Raw genomic sequence first — 11,862 nt, 5'->3', positions numbered from 1 at the left:
TAATTGCATTGCCCACTGAGGCACTAAGGACAGTGTGACTCTCTTGCTCTATGTTTGCACACTCTTTAGGTAAACAGGAAAATGAAGAGGGTTTGGTGCTAATTAGCAAGACAAAATCCTCTTTGCAAAGGGCTCCTGGTTTTAATTGTGTGCTCGGAACAATGCACGCAGGTCAGTGATTGTGCCTGGTGACAACAGCCAAAACCCAGCAGTGGGTGGGTGAGCAGCTCCAGAAGGAGCCGTGACTTTTACAGGCAGAAATGTGTGTGTGTGTGCTTCCTCTAAGTGTTTCTCATTTCCCACACAGAAATCTTTCCACAATTCCAAAATGACTATATTTCCCTGTGTTTTTTTCCCTCCCTTGCAGCCTGTAAGGACATCCAGCTGAGACGTGACGCATCCTAATGCAGGGAGCAGGACCAGCACTGCACTGTCACCAACGTGACGTGTAGGACCAACTGCTGGGAGCTCCTTGAGATTCACGTCTCTTTGGCAGCTGGATTAAACCCACCTTGGGATAGATTTGTCTGGATGGCTTTGACTTTATCGATTTCCTCACTTCTGTCATTGCACTGAGCACTGGTTGGCATCTTGGCTGGTAGGCACTCAGCTCTTCTGTAGGAAAGATGCTTTGTAGGGCAGCTGTAGCTACATGTGTTTTCCCCATGGGAAAAAACATGCCCAGGAGAGGTAAGAGGCATTGCTTCAGTAGGTCAGAACTGAGCAGGACACAGAGATTTGATCTCATTTGGTGGTGGCAGCACTGAACCCCTCTCCCTATGGGGGCAACACCTCATACACCACATGTGGCTTTCAGTCACACCATAACTGTTCAGACACCAGGGCCAATTTCAGTATCAGCCCTCCAATGCCATAGACCTGGCTGCGAGCAGGTGTTAAACCTGTGACTTCTGCATAGATCTGAACCCACAGGAGCTACTTCCAAGACTATTTGTGTGGGTAGGAGCAGATTTAGGCACTTTCTAGCCTCCTCCCCATCCACTCAGAGAAGAAAAGAGACCCGCAGGATCACAAGTTGACCATCTTGCAGGATCAGCCCTCCTGCATCCTGCCTTTTAATTGCTGACTGATTGTAGTATAGGATTTTATTCTCCTTATAATGACTCTTGGGGCCCCCAGATGTTCTCCTCAAGTGTGGTTGCGTCAGCACTAGAGACTGAATGACTGATACCAGCAATTTTTACAGCTTGAAAGAAGAGAAATATGTGAAGGGGATTTAATTTAGCTCTGATACTGTGTCTTCATCTTCAAGACTCCACAAGAAAATGACATCAAAAGGTTATCTTACAATGAGCGGAGGGAGAGTTCGTCTGAGAGGGGGAGAGATCACCGAGCTGGCTTTCTAATATCAGTTCATTACAGGGAACATGTTTGCACAGCCACTTCACTACTGCCGTTAATTTAAACCAAGATGATTAAAAGCTGTAATTGCACCATTTAAAACAAATGTCCGTTATGTGGATTATTATATTTTTAATTAGCGTGGCTCTGTCTAATGTTTTATCTCTCTGATTGATTTGTTTATACTGCATTTATTTATAATTCTTTGATCTCCCTGACCCTGCTGTCTCTTGAGCATGCAGTTTGGTCACGATTCCAGCAAATGGAAGAGGGAGTTTGACCTGAACCAGGAAAGAGCAAAAGGTACCTGTCAGCTCTCCCCTCCTGAGCAATTCACAGCTCTTCTTCCTCACCTACTGACCCCAGCACTTTTTTTTGCTATTTGCTCTTCCCTGGGGCTGTAGAGGATGATGATCAGACAGAGGGCTGGTTGGAGGGGAAGTGGGATGGGGGAAGATGAAACTGTCTTTGAGCAAACCCCCATAAACCCATGGTGGTGACAGGAGCATCTCAAGACCCTGAGGTTTCCTCCTATGTAAGTAGAGCCAATTCCTTTGCATTGCTTCACTGATGATAGCATGTCCCTCTGTGTTCTACAGACTCCCTAAAAAGAAGGCAGGATTTTCTGGCAGGCTGAGTTACCAAAGTAGTTTACCTCCTGAAAGCAAATCACATTCCCAGATGTTGCTCTCTTTCTCAGCATCATGAGCGTAAATGTGATTGTTGGGCAAAATCCAAATGAATGCCTGACTTGCCCCCATTTTCTACAGTCCCTGCAACTTCTACAAGGACAACACCAATGTGGGCAAAGTGACAGGCCAGTAGCTAGAAAACACTCCCTGATAACTGTGCTGGAATGATGCTCATGCATTCTTACAGAGAATTTCCGGCATCCAGTGGAGAGGAAGATGCAAAACACCTGCTTATGAAGCGCTGTTAGACAGCCAAATGGGAGCCCACCATTGCAGGAGGTCTCCTGGAACAGCACATCCATTTTCTTGGCCTCACTGCTCAATATGGGTGTGAATATGCAATTGGATGGTAACATCGTGGTCACGTATTTATATTGCATTTGAGGTATGTCACTCCACTCCAGCCTCAAAGCAGTTAAATTCCTTCAGCACAAAGGAAGAGCAACCCAAGGACAAAGCAGGAGGGAATCAAAGAATAAAAACCCATAGTCATGTTGTCTCTCCTCCAGTTACCCAGCCAGAAAATGGATGTGGTCATACCAGACACTGATTTCACGTGCCCTGGAGCAGCCCCAGGGCAGGTATGGCTTTGTGTGAAGAGGGCAGAGTTTCTAACTGTGTGACCCTGCAGCAGCAGCAGCGTCAATTACAGCCTGCAGCAAACAAGCCATTTTAGCCATTCAGAGAGGATAATGACACTTGGAGATCTCTGGGATGTATTTTTCTTGTTGGCCAATACACAAACCATGTATTTCTTTTAAAATGTATTGTAATTCAAAACGCTATTGGCTGAAACATCTACATGAAAACAAGCTTTGTAATTTAATAGGCATCCTTAAAACATTTACAGTTATACACATGTCCTTAATCAGGGCAAGGTGGTCCAGGACCCTCACTCCCTTCAACTTGCACAAAGTGTTAAGAAATGTTTTCAGGGCTCACACTGGGGCTTCGTTTATGCTCTGACTCATTTTCTCCCTTGGAATAGACTTCACTACAGGGTGGACCTTCAGCATAATTTTGTTCAGGTTAATGGTCTCAATGGCACCTGGGAGAAGACGTGTGGCTCTCCAGAGACATATGGCCAAACAGTCAGAAAACTTATCCAAGCTGCTTCCAAGAGCAAGGCTGCCTTGTAACAGCTCAAACAAGGCACATGAGATGTTTGTCAGGTCACATTTTCTCAGGACCCTTCCCACGAGGACACTGATTGACTGTATCAGCTCTTGGTCTTCCTCTTGTTCCCCCACCAGGATGCCCAGTCTGAAAGTAAGGAGGCTGCTTATTACATCCTTAAGCACCTTCATTGTGACCATAACATTTAGAGCAGCATCACAAACAGCTCTGTCTTGGTGTCGAAGGAAGGAAGCTATCATCTTCAAGGCTTTGCCAGAGTTTGGTTCACATACTTCCACCTGCAAGCTCCTGGACACACAGCTGCTCATCTGAGCTTTCAGCTGTTCATTGTGCTTCTTGCTGGGAGCAGTGAAGTTCCACTGCAGCACTTTCCCATCTTTCTCATCCCTCATTCTTTGCCCTTTCCCACTGGGGACAACAATGAAGATGGAAAACTGTTTGTTGCCACCACCATTCTTTACAGTGGACTTCACCTGCACCTTCGGCTTGGATTTAACTCCATTTACAAACACTCCCCAGATCTGGCCATCTTGATAGCTTTTTACCCAGCAAAGAGTATACCTATCTGAGCCATGGGATCCCAGCTTTTCCAGGAGAATGCTGTGGGAAACAGAGTCAAAAGCTCTACCAGGCAGAGCACATTCACAGCTTTTCCCTCACTCACAAAGTGGGTCACTTGGTCATAGAAGATCAGGTTGGTCAAGCATGATCTACCTTTCACAAACCCCAGTTTGCTAGGCCTGGTCCCCTGCCTGTCGCACACACGTTGCATAATCATACTCAAAACAGTCTGCTCCATGACCTTCCCCTATTAACGCTGTATGGGCTGAAACCACAACATGGCAAGGGCATAATTCAAAATATAGGAAATAATTGTATGCATTTTAATGCATTTGCTGAACACAGCCCTGTGAACAGAGAAAAAAATATATACAGCCCTGCTTTCCATTTTGATAAAGGAATTTGAAAATAGGTTTCAAGATTGCTGAAAAAAAATAATCTTTTTTTGGTAAATTTGCAACTCTATTTTCAGCCCACATAAATACATTATCTGCACATTTTCAGATTGAATGTACAGAGCTGCAATCAAATGTTCAACTCAAGAATCCGATCATGTCTCTTTACCAGACTTTTATGAGACCTCTCTTGCCAGAGGAAAAAACATCCCTCACTTTACAGTCACACCTTACTCATGGCACCTCTTCTTTTGGCAGTAGGTACATTAGTGAACAGTTGTTGTTAAGGATGAAGCACAGCAATAATAAAACTTCATCAAAAATCTCTGGTGAGCATACCATAAGGATCTGACTTTGTCATTCCCAGCACTGAGCTCTATAACATGGAAGCACACCCTGACAGAGAGCCACCCCTACTGCCTGCCCCTCCACCTCCCCTCCTGTTTCCACTCCTACCCATCTGTCTGCCTGATGGTGAGTGGTAGGGCATCCACCACTACTTGCCTTCTGAATAGTGTCCATGCTGCACATCTGCTCTTCCCAGCCATGGCTTTCTAAGAACCGAATGCAGGTGTACAGCTGCTGCCCTTTCCTTGCACTCCTCTAGTGAAAGCTCTGGTTCACCCATGTTGGTTGCTCTTAATCCCTCCATCTGCCTGAGCAGGAGTTGATTGTGGGGTGTCCCAACCACCACCAACAGCGAGGTGCTCGGAGCAGCCAACCACGAGTGATGGAACTCATGAGGTCGGTTCCATGCCCAGGCTGCCTTAAAGAGCCACAGCAGAACCTGCTCTCCTGCAGGTGGGTCTGAACCAGCAGCATGACCTTTAGCCCTCAGTGCTCCTTAGGAGTGAGTTATTAGGTCTAAGGAAGATACAGCCTCCCAGAAGTCTGGAAACAGTGGCTGCTACAGGGCTGGGAGCATCTCTGTAGGCCTGGCTGTGTCAGGGCAGAGGGCAGGAGCATTCCCTCCTGCAGCACAGCATAGCACCTACTTGCAGCTGGAGTGATGAGGGAGAGGGCTCCATCCAGGTGGGCTTCTTTGTCAGATGTTGGAGATCTGGCATCCAGTTGCACATCATTATGAGGCTTCTCATTGACATTCCCCTGCACAACCTCCAGGTCAAACATACCTGCTGCAGCAGGGACTGCTCTAGGTCTACCTGCGTCACTGAGTGCAAGAGGGAAGATGAATCAGCTCAGCATGGGGCATCACAACCCTCAGCCTCCCCAAGGCCAGCACAGAGGCTGCTTCTCCATGGAGCTGAGGCTAAAAATTCCCTCTCAAAAGTTGCCCCCCTCAAGAAGGCTGACCCTGCCATGTGCTGTCATCCCACAACCAGCCTCACCCAACAAGAACCCTCCCAGCCCAGGTCACTGCTTTGTGGACAGGAACTACAGATGGACACTTCATCTCTTTAGCCAATAATTCTCACTTATCAAAGGGAAGCAATAAGACCTTTCTTGTCTTTTCAGCTCAGCAAAACAAGGCTATCTCTAGGCATCTATTTGCACAGCTCACAGTGCCCAGGATCGCTGATGCTGTAGTGCTGAGGTGCAGAAAGTAAATCACTCTGCCTAGTTCCCAAATCACTTGTATCCTTGTTGGTGATGGGTTCCATTCCAGCAACTGGCAGGATTAAGCTCCTTTCAAAAGCTCTGCCCAAGTATAGCAGCCGAGAAAAAAACTCAAACAAAAAGGGATCTATTTAAGAATATTCAAGCCCTGGTCCCTCCACCTGCTCTCCTGAGGCCACCACAGCACAGAAGAACTAGCTGCTTTTTGAAGCCTAAGTAGATCCTCAGTCAAGACATCACTGAGTGTCCAGGGACAAAGCGATCTACACTTTGCAGAGGCCCCAGAAACCTGCTCCCTTCAGGAAATACAACAGCAAAGAAATCCAGTAAGACCTAGGACTAGCATTCTCCCCTCAGTCTTTCTCCATACATTCAATAAGAGCCCTATTCTCCCCCCATCTGCTTTTAGGGCTGGGAATTGATCTGCACCACCTGAGCTCCCCTATCTCTTCCTGTTGCCTTTACCACAGCTGCCACCATTTGTCTCCACATAGGGATGAGTTAATGCTGCTCCCTGCCCAGCTGCACCCATCAGAAAGCAAAGAGGGAACAAAGTATGCCCTGGGTGCCAGCAGCTGGGGCTCCTTCAGTTCCCCAAAGTGCTGGGAGTGTCACAGCTGTGGCACCTCTCCCTCTGGGCCAGCAAAGCCCTTTGCTCAGCCATAACAAGGTGCCAGCAGGGAGAGGAGGTACAGACCTGGCACAGTGGCAGTGCCCACCTGAGCTGCCTCCAGCACAGACCAGGGGGACTCAACACCTCCTCCACTGGGAAACCTTCCTTTACGGGGGTCAGCCTTGTGCCCACGATCTGCTCTGCACCCCTCACTTTGCACCTTCCTTTCAGATACGACGTCTGCAAAATATTTGTTATCTTTACTCCTTAGTGACGAATTTCTCATCAAAGTGACACATGTTCCCCACATCTCCAGCTCTCCAATGACTGCACGTCAGAAACCAGCGTGTCTAGGAAGACACGCTGGAAAAGCACGAAGAAATTCTCTTCTACCGAGGTGTTTTTTTCTTGATGCTATCTCTTGCTGAAGCTGACACTTTTAATGCTGCCTTTAATTCACAATGGGTAGAAAACTGCCGTACCAGTTTACAGATAGAGAGGTGCTGATGGCGTGGGCTTCATACAGCGACTTTACAGGGATGCAGTGAAACAAATGAGAACTTTCCAAGGGAATATCAGATGCGTTATGTTGGGGATGGTGCAAAGAATAAAGGTAAGAAAATGTTCCAGTGTTTGTGAGTGAGGAGGGAATAAGGTACGTGTGGAGTGAGCCTGTACTGTGATCCTCTTTTATGATCCCATCTCTGCTGATGCACAGCTGTGATTTGATGTGATGTTGGGGGTAAATCCTCTAGATCATCCAAACCAGCAGAGCTGTGGAATTGACTCAATCCCCCAAAATAGGGACTTGATATCTAAAATGCTGTGGAGTTTCTGGGTGCCAGAGAAAGACCACAGCAGAAAATTTCACTTATAGAAATTGCATGTGTGCATTTGTGCCTGTGTGTGTGTATAGAGGCTACGCTGCTGCTCGCTGGTTTTGCCCTGAGACAGGCAGTGTTTCCAAGACAAGAAGGCTGAGCAAGGAGGCTTAGCTTTTCTCAGTGACCAGCCACTCTCAGCATCACTGTTTGAAACATAAAATTTATTGCAACAAAGGATTAAAAACAGTACATCTGAAAGAATTGCAGAGTGCACGTCATTGAAGAACCAGTCAGAAATCACAACTCAAGCAAATCGTGTACAATTGGAACTGAAAGTTTTATTAAAACAACTCAAAATCAAACTCAAAGATTCCTTGTGTGTTTACTTTCACCATAACCGTGGACCGTGTATTTACAGTCTTCGCCTCTCGTGGTGAAGGTTCTGCTCAGGGCGGGGGAATAGGAAGAAGGCAGGGGTGGATGGGGAGGACAGGTGGGTTTCAAAAGCTAACAGGATGTGAAAGTTTTCCAGAAGAAGTTCTTGCAACCTGCTTTGCGTTCCCGGGGAGCCAGCGCGGGGTTTGAGTTGGCTGAACGCTCCAGCTCCAGTCTCACTTCGTCCTGCTCGGCCCCTCGGGACAAGTCCTCCGACTCCAGAGCTTCATTTTCTGTCTGGCTTGGCTCTGAGAGCAGTTCTGCCAAAAAGTACTTGGCCAGTTCCTTGGGGAGAGGGGAGAGAAAGCAGGAGAGGAACCACAGTTATTCTTTGGCTGTTGGGGGGCTCACTTCCTTTGTGCTCAGCGACTTACACAGCTCCGCAGCTGCCTTAGAGCAGCTATGGCTATAGAATAGAGCAGAGCACTGATATCTACCTGGTGCAGCGAGGAGATCCCCGTCCTGGTTGTGCCAGGAAGGAGCTCATCCCAGCACCACCCCATAACCCCCTTCCTCACTGCTGGTCCAGCACTGAATACACACTCAGCAGGGATGCCGTACAGCAAGTGAAAAGCTCGCAGGGGAGGCTGAGTGGGGGCATTCATCATGGGTGATTTTCTCTCTCATCCCTCCAAGTCCTACTGCTCCTTTGCATAGTGGAAGACATTCTCCTGCAGCACAGCCTTGGTTCAGTGCCCTGGAAAGCTTTCCGAGGGGCACTGCTCTCTGTCTTGGCAGCAGCTGCTCCTTGTCCCCCAGTAGAATGTGATGGGAGGGTGGTCTTGCCTTCCTGCCCTTAGTCACAAAGCTCAGCCCTGGTAGGGAACCCAGGGAGCTGTCAGGGAACCGGGCTCTGCAAGCAACCCGGGATCCAGAGAGGGGACACCGAGGAGTTCTGGTGAGGGATCTACACGGATAGTACAGGGGTGTCCGGAGGGAAACCAGAAGGGTCTGCAACGGGGAACCCAGGAGTCTGCTACAGGATGCTGGGGTGGAGGGGGAGCTGGAGGGTCTGCAGGGGGAAGCAGGAGGAGAAGCTGGAGTACATGGAGAGGGAGTGGGGTTCTGCAGCGGGGGTGCCGGGGGCTCCAGCGGGGTGTCCGCCCCGTCGCGGGGCTCTCACTCACCTGCTTCCCGGCGGCGGCAGCCAGGGACTTCTGCAGGAACTGCCGGAGCCTCGGGTCCGAGGGGGCGGCCGAGACGGTGCCGACGGCCAGGGCGATGGAGAGAAGGGCCAGGGCGCACTGCAGGCGGCACGACAGCATCTCGCCGGCGGGTCGGACTCAGGCAGGAGGCGGCGGGGAAGAGCTGACGGCTCCGCTGCGGCTCGGCTCCGGCGTTGGGGATCTCCTCGGCTCCTGTCGCCTTTATAAACCCTTCTCCTGACGTCAAGGCGGGGGCGCCCCCCTCGCCCCACGCCGCCGGGGGTGGGTCTCTGCCCGGCCCGAGGGGGGGCCGCGGCCGGGGATGCTCCGCTCTGCCCGGGGCCGGCCAGACACACCTGCGGTGCTCCCCTCGGTTGCATTCCTCTCCCCCGCCTGCTCTCTGGAGGGTTTTGCTCCCCAAACCGCTGCTTATCCCGTCCTCGACTCTACTCATCCTTTCTCTCCTCCCCGAGCTTCAAAGCCCCCCCAAGGGGCGGTGAGGGGTTCCTAGCTGTGCACCGCCCTCCCCACGGCCCCGGTGCCAAAGCCCCTCTCGTAGCGGAGCTCTCCCACCCCGCCGAGTAACAAACGACCGCACAGCAGCGAAGCTGCAAATCCTTCCCTTAAGGACAGATTTGCCTCCGGCTCCAGCAGGGATCGAGGGATGCCGAGCTGCCCCCGGGGGCTCTTTCTGCCTCCCCGGCCCCCGAGGACCTCTCTGAACAAGACCCCGACCAGCTCCGGCTGCCGTCGGGGCAGCTCTGCTCTCAGCCGGCCGCACAGAGCCCGGCTCTGCGACATCTCCGCAGCTCGGAAAAGAAGACACAAGCGGCGTTTTAGCCATGCCAGGTTCCGGCTGAGCCCGCAGGGAACCCCGCTAGTGCCGGGTTCAAAGCCGCTACAACCTCAGTGGGAACGCTTCCATCTCTCAGGTCTCCCTCGTCTCTCCCTGCGCATTCCCAGCAGGCTGGCTGCTGCCCACCGCGGGCGAAGCTACTGGAAGGACGGCTCCCTACACCCTGAAGGATGGGCCACATCAGCCCTTTCCCAGGTGTCAGGAGCAGAGAAGGCTGCCAAGGGCCCCGCTACTACTCAGACACGTGGTGGCAGGGGACCCCTCCTCCCATTCCCAGCAGCAGAAAGTCAAAGGCTTGTAGGAACAAAGACTGAGCTGCTGTTCAAAGCTCTCCAGAAATCTCCAGAAGGATTAATTCAGTTTGTACCGAATTAACGCTCCCCCAACAACATGCTCCCTGACCATAGTGATGCTGAGCTGGGAACAAAGAGCACGTATGGAAAAGTTCCTGCTCTGCTTTGCAGCCCAGCAAGAGGAACTGGTGCTGGTTGCTGGTTCCCAACCAGGCAGACCTCCAGGCTGATCAGACACTGCCCACCCTGCCCATCCCTTCCTCTGGGCAGACATCTGCAGCTGCACATCATTTCCACCATTGCACCTTCCCCAAATTTCAGTGCAAAAGAAGGCAACAGGACTGATTTGGACACAAAAAGAGCAGTCTGTCTCCAAGAGCCACGACTCTCAAACCTCTCTCCATCGTGTCACCATACTAGCAGCTGGACTCAAGCACATCGCTCCTCCCTGTAGTCAAAGGAGCAGGGCCAGTCCTGGGCATGGCAGGTGTCCTAGATAGCATGTGTCAGGTCACCAAACCTATACTGGCCCTCTCAGTTGCCTTAAAGAGACATTTCCTAGGGGTGGCTTCCCTCAGCAGCAATTCCCCTACTTCTCATAGCTGTGCCAGTAGCAGCAAGTGACCGTCAAATTTCTCATGGCCAGTGTGGTTGTACTGGTGTAAAAGGTGTGAGAAAACACTCTAGTCCATATGTGGCTTTCAGAAGTGATTCTTAATGCCCTATCCAAAGCCAAGCTTCTCAGCTCATCATTTGCAGCACCTCTGTGTGCAGGAGTCCAGCCCCCAAAAGTGTTTATTCCTTGCTGGCCTCTGTCCTTGCCCGTCTTTCACATTTCATTTCAATATCCATACACTTCAGCCCTGCTCTGACAACCTTTCCCAGCCACTCTTCAGTGCAAGGCATCCTTTTGCAAAGTAGTGAAGTTCAGTGGGGCTTCAGGCTAGGAGCAGTGCTGCTGTAGTTGGAGATGTATTCCCTGCAGCCTTGTCCCAGGCAAGCACAAACCCTTAGTCCCCACTGGGGATCCTTGATTTTGATGGTGTCCCTGCCTGTTGTGACTCTGCCAGCCACACAGGGACAAGATCTGGAGGAACAGGCTGGTTATGACTCTGCCACTCTACAACACCAAGGTGAAGCAGAAGCGTGTGCTCCTTTGCTGTCTCTGGCTCTGCATCCCATCAGGAGATGGCTTGGACCCTGAGCCAGAGCAGCCTCAGGAAGGCTCTGACACCCACCTTATCCATTTCTTCTCTCCTGGGATTCAGCTGAGGTTGCAGAGCTTGTAAAGGTAAGAGCAAAAGTAAAGTTCCCCTATAGTCGTCTTGGTTTGTTCTGATGAGACGGAGCTTCTGTTAGATTTGAACTTTGTTCCTGGATAAAACGTTGGAAGGATCAAAACTCCTGGTGCTCTCAGATAGAATTCTGAGGAATCATCCTGATGGAGACAGAGCTCAGCATTCCGTTTCAGAAAAAGATCTGAAGGAAAACAATTCAGTTTAATCAGATGTGAAAACATGTGCTCTGGTCCAGAAAGCCCTCTTGTGCTGACCTGAAGGAAATCAACAGAGAGGGTCAGGAAAAAGGGAGTCCATCTACCCCGTGCCCCTTTGCAGAGTCTCCTGCTCTTCCCAGGCAATGGGAAATGAAGGCAGTCAGATGTCCTCAGGACTCTGGTTTAAACATAGAGGAGCAAGGTGCAGAACTGCCACTTCCCACTCCTTCAGCTCCTCTGTGGATCAGCACACTCAGATTATTTTTCCCCGCTCAATCCCCAGCCAGATAAATCCATCACTGTGAGTCTGCGGCAAGGGTGACTCAATTCCTTTCTTCCTGCTGCAGGGCATGTAGCTTTGCAGATGATTGAATTGCATTGAATTCCTATGACTGCTTCCTTACCCCAGCTCTCCTCCAGCTTGCTCCACAAATCCAGAGCAGCCCAGCAGCGCCAGAGCAGAACGAACAGGCTGC

General features: G+C 50.5%; 1 protein-coding gene across 1 annotated transcript; it reads right to left on the bottom strand.

The window, feature by feature from the left end:
- Positions 1-7,362: 7,362 nt before the first annotated feature.
- SST (somatostatin) lies at positions 7,363-8,942 on the bottom strand. The gene is made up of 2 exons (XM_015871943.3): positions 8,725-8,942; positions 7,363-7,882 (listed from the first exon to the last, which is right to left on the bottom strand). The coding sequence occupies exons 1-2, from the start codon at positions 8,860-8,862 to the stop codon at positions 7,670-7,672; spliced, it is 351 nt and encodes a 116-aa protein (XP_015727429.1). The 5' UTR covers positions 8,863-8,942; the 3' UTR covers positions 7,363-7,669.
- Between the last annotated feature and the right edge of the window lie 2,920 nt (positions 8,943-11,862).

The sequence above is a fragment of the Coturnix japonica genome, chromosome 12 (genome assembly GCF_054131305.1).
Source record: "Coturnix japonica strain WE chromosome 12, WE-NBRP24, whole genome shotgun sequence".
In the NCBI taxonomy this organism is placed as follows: Eukaryota; Metazoa; Chordata; class Aves; order Galliformes; family Phasianidae; genus Coturnix; species Coturnix japonica.
Note: the sequence above shows the minus strand (reverse complement) of the source record. Positions and strands in the feature narration are given on the sequence as shown.